Here is a 13,436-nt window from a genome sequence, read left to right on the forward strand (position 1 = left end):
GCAAATTAAAACAGCTGTGTGGTCACCACAATGATAAATGTAAGACTGTTTTGGATGACATCATTAGATAGAAGCGCATCATGTCATTTACCTGATATTGCGTACAGCAAGTGAAACTCTAACGGACGCACAAAGTCAATCGTGCGTCACGAAAAAGAGGCTTCATTGATCTCCATAAACACAGTGTGTAGCCGACAGAAAAAAAACACACGTATTGCTTTATTCTTTTTATAAGCAGAACTTGAACGCGAATTTGAGCTTTCAGATTGTAAAAATCATACAATTTATGCGTTTTTTTTCTATACCACCTTTGTGCTTTGGAAACACAATGGTGTCGGTGAGGCTCTACGACAGGGCTACTTAAATATTTTTTTAAAAGATCCAAACACTAAGTACAAAATTGCCGAGGTCCGGACACTTATGTTGGTAATGCAAATAGAGTATGTCTTAATTAGAGAATTTCTTTCCAAGATTACTATTGTTAAAGTCGAATGTTTATGACCGGAAAACAAGATAAATTCGCAAAATTCTGTTTGCAACGAATCGTATTACTAATGATTTAAAGACAATTAGGCCTACAGACAAGACTGATAGAATAATAAAAGTTCGCGCAAAAAATCGCTCCCTTCTTGCAATTGTAGTGGGATAAAAAACATTTCTCGTCATGGTCTAAGTCACACAGTCTGGCCGAAATCGTTTTTCGAAAGACTACATTTTATTATCCTACATTGTAGCCGAGGCTAGTCTCTTTGCAGCGCCCCGAAAAACGGCTTCGCGGATCCCAGCTCGGAAACGGCTGCCACATTTTTTAAGTTTAAAATTTAAGCAATTTTTAGCACACAAATAGATACACAACATACCGAAGCGGATCGCGTGCCGCTTAAGTCGTCCTGCTCTAGCCTACGGCGTAACAATGGGTTGGACCAGAAACTGAAATTTTATCGCGGAGCGGCATTAAAAAAACTATAATTATTCAGCAATGAAAACGACAAAATTCGTTTATCATTTCCGGGATGCATGGGCAAAATGTAAGCATTTATAGCCTAGGCTACCTAAAAAATATAGTCTACGGCCCGGTAACGAACACCTCGCGGACCGGCACCGGGCAGCGGACCGGCGGTTGCCGACCACTGGGTCGGACAACTTGTGTGTTATGTTGGGAGTCGAACAGAAACTGATCCTGAAACCGCGAACTGGTTTGGGCGCTTTATTTTATTCAACCTTTACCGAACCGGAAACGTAGGCTAAATTATGATTTTCTCAAACCCAAACCGGAGTTGGACCCTCGTTATTTTGTTTGGTGTTGAACCGGAATCGAAATTAAGAAAATTCAACCTCCACTACTTTTTTGATCGCCAGCACAAAACGTTTGCACCACCTATCGAAAACTAGCCAAATGTGGGTCTGCCGTGAATTTAGCCTAATGTGGGTCTGTCGTGGATTTTCCATGCGATGAAGGAAACTTCTTATTGTTCCTCATTGCTCCGTTGCAACAAGATTTTTAAACACGTATGGTTTATAGTTTTACAGATTAGATTTGTAAACCTTTTTTAATTGGGATGTCAATAAAATATTTTTCCATGTATATGATTTGCAATTGCACATCAGAATTGCCTATCTTTTGTTTTAGGTATTCTACAGCTTCGGATTTTTTGCAAAAAAAGTGGAAACCAAGATTTGCTTCTGCTATTGCTTAATGCACCAGTGTCATTCTGGCAGAATAATTTCCCCTAAACACAAAAATTTTACCACAAAATTTCAGGTACCATATCAAATGAAACATTAATGTAAAACAATTAAAAAACGAAAACATCAATGGAAAAATGACATGATAAAGAGCATTTTAATGTGATCACGCGTCAAAGAATATAAATACTCAAATAAAATAGAACCATGCAAAATCTTGTGCGTCCATTGTGACATTTTTCCGAATTTTATTGTCATAATAGAAATCATAGCTCTCAGTGTCAAAACACACAAAAATTAGCCGTGAAAAACCTTAATTTTGAAACTGTTCCGGAGGGGGGCTTTTAACCAGCTGGATACCATGTTGTAGCCCAGAGCTCACTCTTTTCTATCCCGTTGCCGTTACGAGACACCCTTTGCGCATTTTTACAGCAGAACGCTTTAGTCGAGAGACCTTTTTCAATTTTTCAAACATCTGTTTAATTTTTCCAATGCGAATATAATGGCCGTAAACAACCCTAATTTTGAAACTGTTCCGGAGGGGGGCTTTTAACCAGCTGGATACTATGTTGTAGCCCGGAGCTTACTCTTTTCTATCCCGTTGCCGTTACGAGACACCCTTTGCGCATTTTTACAGCAGAACGCTTTACGTGAGAGACCTTTTTTAAATTTTCAAACATCTGTTTAATTTTTCCAATGCGAATAAATTAGCCGTAAACAACCTCAATTTTGAAACTGTTCCGGAGGGGGCCTTTTAACCAGCAAGATACCATGTTGTATTATCAACATGCGAAATTTTAGTTTGTTTGAATATTCAAAAATGAGAAGCGAACATCTTAAATGATCGAAGGGCATGGCCGCCCTCTAACATAACGAGTTCGCACTACAGAAACGGGAAAGACCTACCGGCGCTAAATAACGAACGGTTAGCACATATTCAACCAGTTTTTGCAGACCAACTCGAAGTTGCATCCATTACCAGCGTGCAAAGTTATAGCTCATTCCAATTAGCCAATCAAAAATGAGAAGTGGACATCTTAAATGATCGAAGGGCATGACCGCCCGACAACATGACGCATTCGAACCATGGAAACGGGAAAGACCTACCAGCGATAAAAAACGAACGGTTAGCACATATTCAATCAGTTTTTGCAGACCAACTCGAAAGTGCATCCATTACCAACGTGCAATGTTATAGTTCATTCCAATTAGCCAATCAGAAATGAGAAGCGAACATCTTAAATGATCGAAGGGCATGACCGCCCGTCAACATGACGCATTCGCACCATGGAAACGGGAAAGACCTACCAGCGATAAAAAACGAACGGTTAGCACATATATAACCAGTTTTTGCAGACCAACTCGAAATTGCATCCATTACCAACGTGCAATGTTATAGTTCATTCCAATTAGCCAATCAGAAATGAGAAGCGAACATCTTAAATGATCGAAGGGCATGACCGCCCGTCAACATGACGAATTCGCACATTAGAAACGGGAAAGCCGTATCGACTCTAAAAACGGTTAAAACATGTAATTAATCAGCTTGTACAGAATAACATGAAATTGCAATCAGTACAAGGTTACGAAATTTCAGAAATCTATCATATACATAAGCGTGTGGATATATGTCTTGTGCTTATAACAGACTATACTTCAGTGCCGTGCTATGTTTGCAACTCCGCTGTGCTTTTCTATCACGAGTCGATTTAGTATGCATTTGTTTTGACTTAGGTTTTATTTGGCCATAAAAATTGGAAACCTCACTTCAGGACAAAGGACAAACCTAAACGTGTCAAGAAATTACTTTTTTACGGAATAATGCCCATTGTTACTGATTATATGCAAGAACTTTTGCACGCGTGGCACACACACTGCAAACAGGAGATAATTGCCGCATGTAGTGCAGTTATGCTTTCATGCACATTGACTTAATTTGTAGTGAAATACGCAGTGGTGATTACAAAAAAAGCTTTGAGGGAAAATAAACACATTATTTGTTTGTTTAATATATTTCCGCATTAGAAAAAATCTACATGTCTTTGAAAAATTGAAAAAGGTCTCTCGCGTAAAGCGTTCTGCTGTAAAAATGCGCAAAGGGTGTGTCGTAACGGCAACGGGATAGAAAAGAGTAAGCTCCGGGCTACAACATGATATCCAGCTGGTTAAAAGCCCCCCTCCGGAACAGTTTCAAAATTGAGGTTGTTTACGGTTAATTTATTCGCATTGGAAAAATTAAACAGATGTTTGAAAATTTGAAAAAGGTCTCTCGCGTAAAGCGTTCTGCTGTAAAAATGCGCTAAGGGTGTGTCGTAACGGCAACGGGATAGAAAAGAGTAAGCTCCGGGCTACAACATGGTATCCAGCTGGTTAAAAGCCCCCCTCCGGAACAGTTTCAAAATTGAGGTTGTTTACGGATAATTTATTCGCATTGGAAAAATTAAACAGATGTTTGAAAATTTGAAAAAGGTCTCTCGACTAAAGCGTTCTGCTGTAAAAATGCGCAAAGGGTGTGTCGTAACGGCAACGGGATAGAAAAGAGTAAGCTCTGGGCTACAACATGGTATCCAGCTGGTTAAAAGCCCCCCTCCGGAACAGTTTCAAAATTAAGGTTTTTCACGGCTAATTTTTGTGTGTTTTGACACTGAAAGCTATGATTTCTATTATGACAATAAAATTCGAAAAAATGTCACAATGGACGCACAAGATTTTGCATGGTTCTATTTTATTTTGAGTATTTATATTCTTTGACGCGTGATCACATTGAAATGCTCTTTATCATGTCATTTTTCCATTTTTTTTTTTTAATTGTGTTTTCATTAATGTTTCATTTGATATGGTACCTGAAATTTTGTGGTAAAATTTTTGTGTTTAGGGGAAATTATTCTGCCAGAATGACACTGGTCTTAATGCTTATCTTACAACAATACTGTATTGTTAAAAAGGTTTTGTTTTAAAACTATAAATAAAGTGCAGGGTGTTTGGCATTAGAAGTTTTAACTGTAGAAAGCAACAACTAACTGTTTTTCATCCACAAACTGCAATGAACATATTTTTCAGCCTCGGGTTTCGCTTTTTCTCTAAAGGTTAATTTTTGGGCCTCTGTTTCAAACCCGCCAACAAACATGTCACGTCTGGATTATAGCAAGTGGGACCATATTGAAATTTCAGACGATGAAGATGATACCCACCCTAACATTGATACTCCAAGTCTTTTTCGATGGAGGCACCAAGCAAGAGTTGAAAGAATGGAAGAGCAAAAACAAAGTTGGGAAAAGCTGAACAAAGGTTAATGCGGTTTGAAATGTTTTTACATGTATTTTGTAACAAGTTCCGACAGATAGTACAAATTTGGTAATTTTTCTCATAGTAGAAATTTACTGTCTCTAAAAAAACTGTTAGTACAGTTTATTCTTCCGACAGTTTATTCTGTTCATACATCTTTGTTTATCTCATTACGACACTTCACTCCGTTCCTACAGCGTCATTCATTCTATTCCGACAGTTCATTCTGTTCCGACCATTCATTAAATTAGTTTTGGCCCTATTCATTCCATTCCGACCATTCCGTAAATTAGTGAGCGTTCCGACCATTCACCATTCCGTAAATTAGTGTTACCCTTAGTAGGTTTGTAGTTTGTACGTTTTTGATTGTCAAATTTAAACTATACTTATATATAACTATACTTATATACAACTAAACATATATGCACTGAAGTTTTAGCTGGCCAGATCATTTGGGCCAAATCTGCTGTTTTGCAGATGTTTTAGTTTAGGACTGAACTTTTTCAGTTTTAGCTAAAAGTTGTATCAAGAAAACACAAGTCTTGTGGTCTGCAAAATATTCTATATTTGTTTAGTTTATATACATTTTGTAAAACTTGTTTTGGAGTGGCTTAAATAAGTTCCCCTTCATCAGCAACACCTGAAAACATCCACCAGAAAAGGTGATGTTAGTTTCAGCCTTGTGGCCTTATGTTTTTAGCCAGAATCTTTTGATGTGGGTTCAATGTGCCACTAGTTCAAACAGTGATTGGTTCGTTTTGATGCTGAGTCAAAATCTAGTTTGATTTAACATGTACCTACTATGCTGTAAAGGCATAAAATAGTTTCCTTTTCTGGTGGATGTTTTTAAGTGTTGCTGATGAAGGGGGGCTTATTTATGCCACTGCAAAACAAGACTTGATAATTTTTTTATAGTTTTGACAGATTATGTTTCTGATAAATATTTTTAGTAACATGCACTACATGCTTTAAGTTTTATTTGGATTTTATTCTTTTGGCAGAAAAGCAAGAGTACAAGAATAAGCTTTCAGAAGTTGAAAAAAAGCTGAAAAAGCATGATCTCAATGAAGCTGAGATGAAAAAAGCTTTAATGACAAAAGAAGAGATAGCGAAACAAATGCATGAATTTGAAGCAAAGGAAGAGGAATTATCAAAAAAAGACAAACTTACTCCCTGGAATGTTGACACAATTTGTAAAGAAGGTTTTAGCAAATCTGTTATTAACAAGTCAGTTGAACATTATGTTTTGTATAATAAGTGATTTCTGTTTTTCATGAATAATTTTTGTTACAGACCAAAAGTTGAAGAAACAAAGCCTAAGACAGACGATGAAATTTATGAGGAACAAAAGAAATTTCAGGAAAAACACAAAGAAGAGTTGCAAAATTTTGGTATGCTGAGCAAAGCTGCTGACAGTCGAAAGTATGCATTTTTTATTTACTTTTAGTTTTGATATAAATATTATTGAGTTGGCTGAAACTTGTTTTGCACATTTGCGTAAATGCCCCACTGCAGAAAACACTACAAAACTTTATATTTCAGATATCTTCAGGATCACCCACATTTAATAAGTGACAAAGCCGCAAATTACCTAGTAATATGGTGCATTGACTTAGAAGTAGAAGAGGTTTGTTAGTGTATTATTGCTTGTTTAATTTAGATAAATTTCCAATAAATACTTATACACCTTCTTTTCAGAAAAGAAACCTAATGGAAAGAGTTGCACACCAGACAATTGTGCTACAATTTATTTTACAATTGGCAATCCAGATGAAAACTGACCCCCGAAATTGTTACAATGCTTTCTTTAACCGGATTGAAAATGAAAAAGCAGATTACATGGACAGCTTCTTTGCTGAGCTCAATTCATTTATAGGAAGAGTGAAGGGTGGGTAATAGGGATGGGCCGAGCCGAGCCAGAACCCCAGTACTCGGTACCAAGCATCGCTGTTTTTAATGCTCTGTGCTCGGCCAAACAGTTGCACAAACTGACCCAAGCATATATTTGCATATTCATGCCCTGATAACCTTTGTAACCAGTGTTCTAAAGGGTGTCTATGAACAAAAACGAATGATTCTTCAAATGCAGTAGATGGTGGAAAAAACGCATACTTTATGGCATGTACAGCTTAATAAAACACCGCCGGTGACGTAAGAGGCCTTGTAGAGCTAAAACATAGAAAGGGGATTTTTTGTGACATCATAATGCACCGAGCGTGCTCGGCAATTTCTATGAGAAAGCAGAAATGTTCTGTTTGGTCGAACATTTGCAGTTTTGGCACATCCCTAGTGGGTAATAAGTGTTTTTCAACTGACTTATCTGCTTTCTCATAGAATTTGTTGCAAGGCGTAAAACAGTTAAAACAGTGGTGTTCAAATGTTTAGTGTTACAGGGCATATTTACTAACCTAAATTTTAGCTCACCTGAAAAGTATTTGCATAATCACTGTTTTCATTTACTAGTAAGTTGCTAAACCTGCTTTTAACTGAAATGAATCAGATTTTAATGAAAAAATCCGAACAGACAATTAGTTTTGAAGCTAACATTTAATTTGAAATCTTGAATCTAGCAATTTGTACAGTATGTTACTGCAGGTGTCAGTCACAATGTCATGGTGTGACTTTATATTTAGCTCAACTTGTTAAATTTAAAGAAACTTTTAACTCCCCCTCTCATCTAATTCATGACAGCCTGATGTAAAAACATATACTTTACAGAGAGAGCAGCTGTTCGCGTTGAAGAGGCAATGAAGAGGTACAAGGAAGAGCAACGAGAGTTGGAACTTGGACCTGGTGGCTTGCATCCAGTTGAAGTTATGGAGTCACTGCCACCGGTAGGCTACACCACTATTGCAATCGCTCGAAGGTTAAGCACATTTAAACATTTCTTTTGTCACTTAGAAACTGCAAGAGTGTTTTGAAAGTCAAAACCTTGAATTGCTTTCGGAAGTTATTAGCTCAATGGACCCAGAACAAGCTGCGTATCATATGAAGAGGTGACCAAATATTGTTTTATGTTTAAAAGAAACAAGCTTTTACATTAATGTTTATTGACAATGATATATTTTTTAAAAAAAGGTGTTATTTAAACTATTTGTTTAAAATTAAATAATTAAAACATGAAACTGTTTATTGTTTGTAATATATACACAGTGCTGGATTGGCCATTAGGCAAAGTAGGCACGTGCATACAGGCCAATCAAAAATCCAGACCACTTTAATCTTTGTGACAATGATTTGGCAACACTGATAATTCTATTTTTTTAGTTGGCAACCGTGATTTTCAGGCCACTTATAAAATGTGCTTACAGGCCAGCAGACCCTTAATCCTGCACTGTATATACATAGAATTGACTTTATCTTTAAATTTAAACACATAACTTTACATAAAAAATAAGGTGCGTGGACTCTGGCCTGTGGGTTCCGGATGCTAAAAACGCCTCGGTGATGAAAACACCAGAAGCTGATGGAAATGAAGCGAAAATTACAGAACTGGACTCCGAGGCCCAAGAAACGCCACAAACAAGTTCAAACGCTAAAAACGGCGACGGCACGGAAGTTTGACCTCTTTACACTATTTTCCACAACACTTCGTAAATCATGTGACTATGTCACCTGATTAAGGAGACGGTTTTACGACCGAAAATTCCTAAAGACAAGCTTTTTTTAAAAAAAATACATGCTTTGCATTTTGTAGCAATAAAACGGCGTTGAAAGTCGGAACTTATCAACGTTTGTGACTTTTTTTTGTCTATAAACATGTAAGGGTGAATTATTTTACGGAATATTATCCCTTAAAATTTTAAAACAGTTTACCACAAAGTTGCCATTTTCAACAGAAATTTTTGCTTTAGAATCGCTTAACCCAAGTATATGTAAACTCTGCCTTTAAAAATTCGGCAAATTGTATAAGTTCACCAATGTCTGTATATCGTTTGTTTAATTAAAAAAAAAGAAATTAATGCAAACCAACTGACCAAACAATCTTTTTTTCGACTGATCGTTTTTCCAAACAACAATTTCAGAAATTACATGTGACGCAATTTGATTGCGTTTTTGTGTTTGTGGTGTGTCGTATGTCAACCAACAGACAGAAGTATTTACAGAAAAGTGCTGTATACAACATTTGCATAACATCCGTGTTTTGCCCCTTTACAACAATAAGAAAGCATATTACAAGGTCAGCAAATCGCTGGGCGGACGTATCATGTTCCACCGTATGCAAACGTAGAAAAATTGCAAGCATATGGGCTAAATGGCAGTTAGCTAGTAAAAACCATCAAATTATTACAATTTCAACATGGTCACTTTCTTGACTTACTATACAAAGCAAGAAAGTCGCATGTGCGTTTTTGTACATGTTGTGCTATTTTCCATCTTATCTTCCAACTTGCAAGACGTGGAAAAGTTAGTGTAAAACATTTCTGTCACAAGGGCGACCACGTTGTGTACATTAAACAAACAATATATGAGAATAAAGTTAAGTGTTAGGCTATATTGTACAGTGAATGTAAGGTTATGCATAATGAAGTTGATTAAAGTCTGAACCCGGAAAATCGTGTACATGCTGTATTTCCTTGGTTGAGTGTCGACAGCTCAACAACACTCCCCTCTCTTAACTCCAAGTTAACCCTCTCTCCTTTTGTAAGCTTTTTCATGACGGTAAATTCATGTCTTCTCACTTCGCCGATGGTAGTTTCAGCGAAACTTTCGTCTTGTAGCTCAACGGGAGTCGGTGGAGCCGCTAAACGAAACAATTCCAACATATCTGTCACAATTGGGACACTAAACACTTCCAAAGTGGTTTGGTTGCTCATAAGAGCCACAGTGGTAGTTTGGTCGCCTTGACCGACAGCTGTGCAAAATCTTACGAAAAACATGTAAATTCCATCACGTGGGACGTTGTACACGCCAGAGCCTGGATCCATTTCACTCATTCTATTGATCATCTCGTAGTTGTAAAAGAGTGGCCGCGCTGTGGCAGTAAAGGGCGAGATCGTGTACGTGAGACTTTGTGGGTTTTTCATGAGGTCGTTCTTAGCATGGTATGCGTCAAAAGCTACAAAGAATAAAGCACGCGTAAGCGTTTAGTTATGCCACGTTTGCGAATACTGATACACACACCAAAGACATGACAACAGTTGATGATTTTGTAGGGATTAATATATCAATCTCAATTGAGGTACTTACCGTACGATGTTACTTTTGGTTTTCTGCCATTTGCCGACTGTGTCAGAGCAAGCGATGCCATGCCGTTTATCTCTATCTCCTCAGCGTGGAGTTTTGCCATTTCTACAGTCACTTGGTTGACTTGATCTGCTAGAGTCTGGAGCTTCCTTTCAAATTCTTTACTAGCTTTGGCAAGTTGCAAGTAATTTCTCTTTGCCTCTTCATGGGTCGATTTCACAGACTTTTCCAACTGCATAGCCGAGTCTATTCCGATGCCTGACAATTTCTCTTCGACTTTGTTAATGCGTGAGTTCAGGCGGGAACAACATCCAGTTTTTTCGCGCTGACCTCCAACATCGCTTGGAATGGGTGGCGGTATGTTTGGATCCATTTTTCCAACATATTCTTCGTGGGGTGGAGGCTGGTTCTAAACATTGGACAAGTTGTAAAAGTAAAGTCGCATTAGTTGAAGCTTCAAATACAGTACACACAGGATACAAAGAATTAAGGAGCTCTTTAGCGGTTTGGGTTAAACAAATTTAGAAAAAATTGGAAATACAAAAGTAGGGCCTTGAGCCTATCAGTTTTATTGAAGGGCAAGCTGTTAAAAGGAGAACTTATATGCTCTTAATTGACGATGTATTGTAAAGCCTATGGTAGATGAAGTGCTTATGCTGCTCGATTGATAACAATTAAATCTTGCTCAAGCTCTGACATCTATAACATGTTTTACCTCCTGCAAGGCAGCGGGTGCTCCGCTGTTGAAACCGCTCGTGGACAAAACGCTAACTTTCTCTTCCAAATATGATACTCGTTCTTCAATCAAACTGTATTTCCATGAAAGGGTTTGAAAAAACACCGCCATCATAATGATGCCAGCGGACAGAATAAGAAGATAAAAAATCAACATACATTCCTTGCAACCTGTATCACATAATATCATTCCAGCCAACCGCCACAATAAACGCGTTTTAATTTTACGATCGTATACCTATCCATGGGCGGGAGCTTTTCTTCGGGTAATCGCTGTCTTCTTCTTTGACATTTCGAAACATGGCGTAAAAGTTTCGCCGACTGTGTAAAAGTCACATTTTGTTGTTTTAAAAAAGATAAGACTACAATTTAATATCCCAGTAATGATACTATTTTTAGTTACTGATTGTTACCGTTCGTTTTCTCGATGATTTCCGTTGGCATAGTCTGTGGCAGCAAATGCACTTCCAATGGCGGAAGCTGTTGTGTCACTTCGTTCTTTTGAGTGGATATCTGTAAAATTATCCAAGTGTCAGTTTATCCCGTCGTTTAGTCCCAATTAAATACCTGAATACATGTGTACCTGGTTTGTCTTTTTCTTCATGAGAACTAGAACGATCGTAAATGACTGTTTCGTCAGCCGTATTTCTACAAAACAGTCAGATGGATAAAGGGGCAGGAATTTGTCAGCAAAATTTCAAACATTTGGTTTGGGACTTAAACTGTAGGAGTAACGTTATACGTACTCAGCCACGCAGCTAGCTGTTGGCCCGCTTTTCTAATTATATCGATATGCAGCACATAGATCAAATGTGTTGAATTGGTCAAAGAAGGAAACACAAGATTTACGGTTTTGGCTGGAAATGACGCAAACATCGGTATACGTGAACGAGTGTGCCCGAAATAGTAATAGTTCATGTAAGGTAATTTACAAAACACACACACAATTTTAACTTTTTAACGTCACACCGAACGTCAGCCCTAGATCACGTGCCGTACAGGTGATGCAAGATATACAATCATTTTTCCAACTGTCATGAATCACCAACAAGTGACACTTCCCTTCCTTAGAAGGAAATGTTTATTGTCACGTCATATATTGAACTAGTTGCGCGGAAAAATGATTTTAAAGTAGGGAAAAATTAAAATGTATACTGATAAACGTTTTCATAAAACATGTGGGGTCTTTTTAACAACTCCAACAAAATTTATGCATGGCTAATGTGGTTATGTAAATCAGGAATTTCCTAATTTGGTTTAAAAAAGTGCCTGTTGGGTTACACATTATGTAGTGCAGTGGTTCACAAAGACTCAAACGTTATTATTTGTTTGTCATAGCGGTCTCTGTGCAATTTTCTCGAATACTTTCTCGAATACAAATTGTGTTGTTTACAACTTTTAAAGCTGCGCCATAATATGGACTTGCACTAAAAGCTAGGAATATTTAGCTGTGAAAGCTTCTGGTTTCCCCCACGATTTTCCATCAAAAGCACCAAACTTATCTATTCAGATGTTTAAATATACGCGTCAACGTACATGTGAATGTATGTTAAATAGTGCTGAGCAACTGTTATATTTAAATAAATCTGTTTCCTGTGCGTTTGTTGTCGAAAACTTTTCGCCACGTGCCAGGTGTTGTTTACAGTTACTTGACATTTTTCTTTGGTCAATGTTGTTTATTGTAGTTCACTTACTCGTTAATATCCGGGGTCACTTTTTTGACGGTCTCTCCTGTTCCCATCTCCTCATCTGATTCGTAAGTTAACTTGTACATATTCATGTAGTTCTGAATATAATACGCGTTCTTTCGTGCAAATCAAGTGAAAAATACAGACCACTTATTATAATGCTAATAAGTTATTAATACCCTACAATTCCTGAAGAAATCAAAATATTTAAAAGTGAAAGCAAATAACAACTTTAACTACTCTGCACTGCCTTTCAGACTGTCTTAGAATAGTTTCCGGTCATTTCTTAAAACTTATCTATTCACTCTATACGCTGTGCACGATATTTTTATGCGACCTGACGAGAATAGAAGGCTCCAATTAAGTTCTGGACCCGCAAAGGTGCCGAGACTGTCACGTCTCCTAATACACGGAGCTGAGCCTGTAAATATCTTGCTCAGCGTCGCATCGTGACGTGAGCAATGCTCTGACACCGCAGTGAGCATCTGACTTCGTCACCACATCCCGTATACTTAGACTTAGTAACAGTGTTTTTTCGTGCACAAGTGACTCACGGACAGCGTATATGGCAACGTTCCTGGGTCATGGTACGGTTGCGGAAAACATATACCCCCGGTTTTTACCCATTTTCCTCACTGGAATAGGTAAAATGCGAGCGCTCATTGTGCGTGGCTTCTTTTCCGCATATGACGTGCATATTAGGTGAATTAGGTGGTTTTTAATCGTGTGGAAGAAAAGGAGCAGATATTCTCACTGTCCATGAATGTTGATTCAATTACATTGATGTAATAAACAGTGGGGTGTGAAGAAATAAAGAAGTTTTTGATTATTTTTATATTGTTGTGAGAAAAATGC

The 13,436-nt window shown here is 37.7% G+C and overlaps 2 protein-coding genes across 2 annotated transcripts; one reads left to right on the plus strand and one right to left on the minus strand.

The window, feature by feature from the left end:
• Nucleotides 1–4,694: 4,694 nt before the first annotated feature.
• On the plus strand, nucleotides 4,695–9,032 carry LOC145224447 (hsp90 co-chaperone Cdc37-like). The gene is made up of 8 exons (XM_080090938.1): nucleotides 4,695–4,974; nucleotides 5,973–6,198; nucleotides 6,265–6,393; nucleotides 6,514–6,598; nucleotides 6,670–6,859; nucleotides 7,690–7,805; nucleotides 7,873–7,967; nucleotides 8,370–9,032. The coding sequence occupies exons 1-8, from the start codon at nucleotides 4,812–4,814 to the stop codon at nucleotides 8,533–8,535; spliced, it is 1,170 nt and encodes a 389-aa protein (XP_079947064.1). The 5' UTR covers nucleotides 4,695–4,811; the 3' UTR covers nucleotides 8,536–9,032.
• Nucleotides 9,033–9,091: 59 nt separating this feature from the next.
• On the minus strand, nucleotides 9,092–12,756 carry LOC145224446 (uncharacterized). Its single transcript, XM_080090936.1, has 7 exons — nucleotides 12,588–12,756; nucleotides 11,477–11,541; nucleotides 11,307–11,406; nucleotides 11,132–11,214; nucleotides 10,874–11,064; nucleotides 10,162–10,567; nucleotides 9,092–10,030 (listed from the first exon to the last, which is right to left on the minus strand). The coding sequence occupies exons 1-7, from the start codon at nucleotides 12,671–12,673 to the stop codon at nucleotides 9,507–9,509; spliced, it is 1,455 nt and encodes a 484-aa protein (XP_079947062.1). The 5' UTR covers nucleotides 12,674–12,756; the 3' UTR covers nucleotides 9,092–9,506.
• Nucleotides 12,757–13,436: the final 680 nt, after the last annotated feature.

The sequence above is a fragment of the Phallusia mammillata genome, chromosome 4 (genome assembly GCF_965637545.1).
Source record: "Phallusia mammillata chromosome 4, kaPhaMamm4.hap1.1, whole genome shotgun sequence".
NCBI classification, from domain to species: domain Eukaryota; kingdom Metazoa; phylum Chordata; class Ascidiacea; order Phlebobranchia; family Ascidiidae; genus Phallusia; species Phallusia mammillata.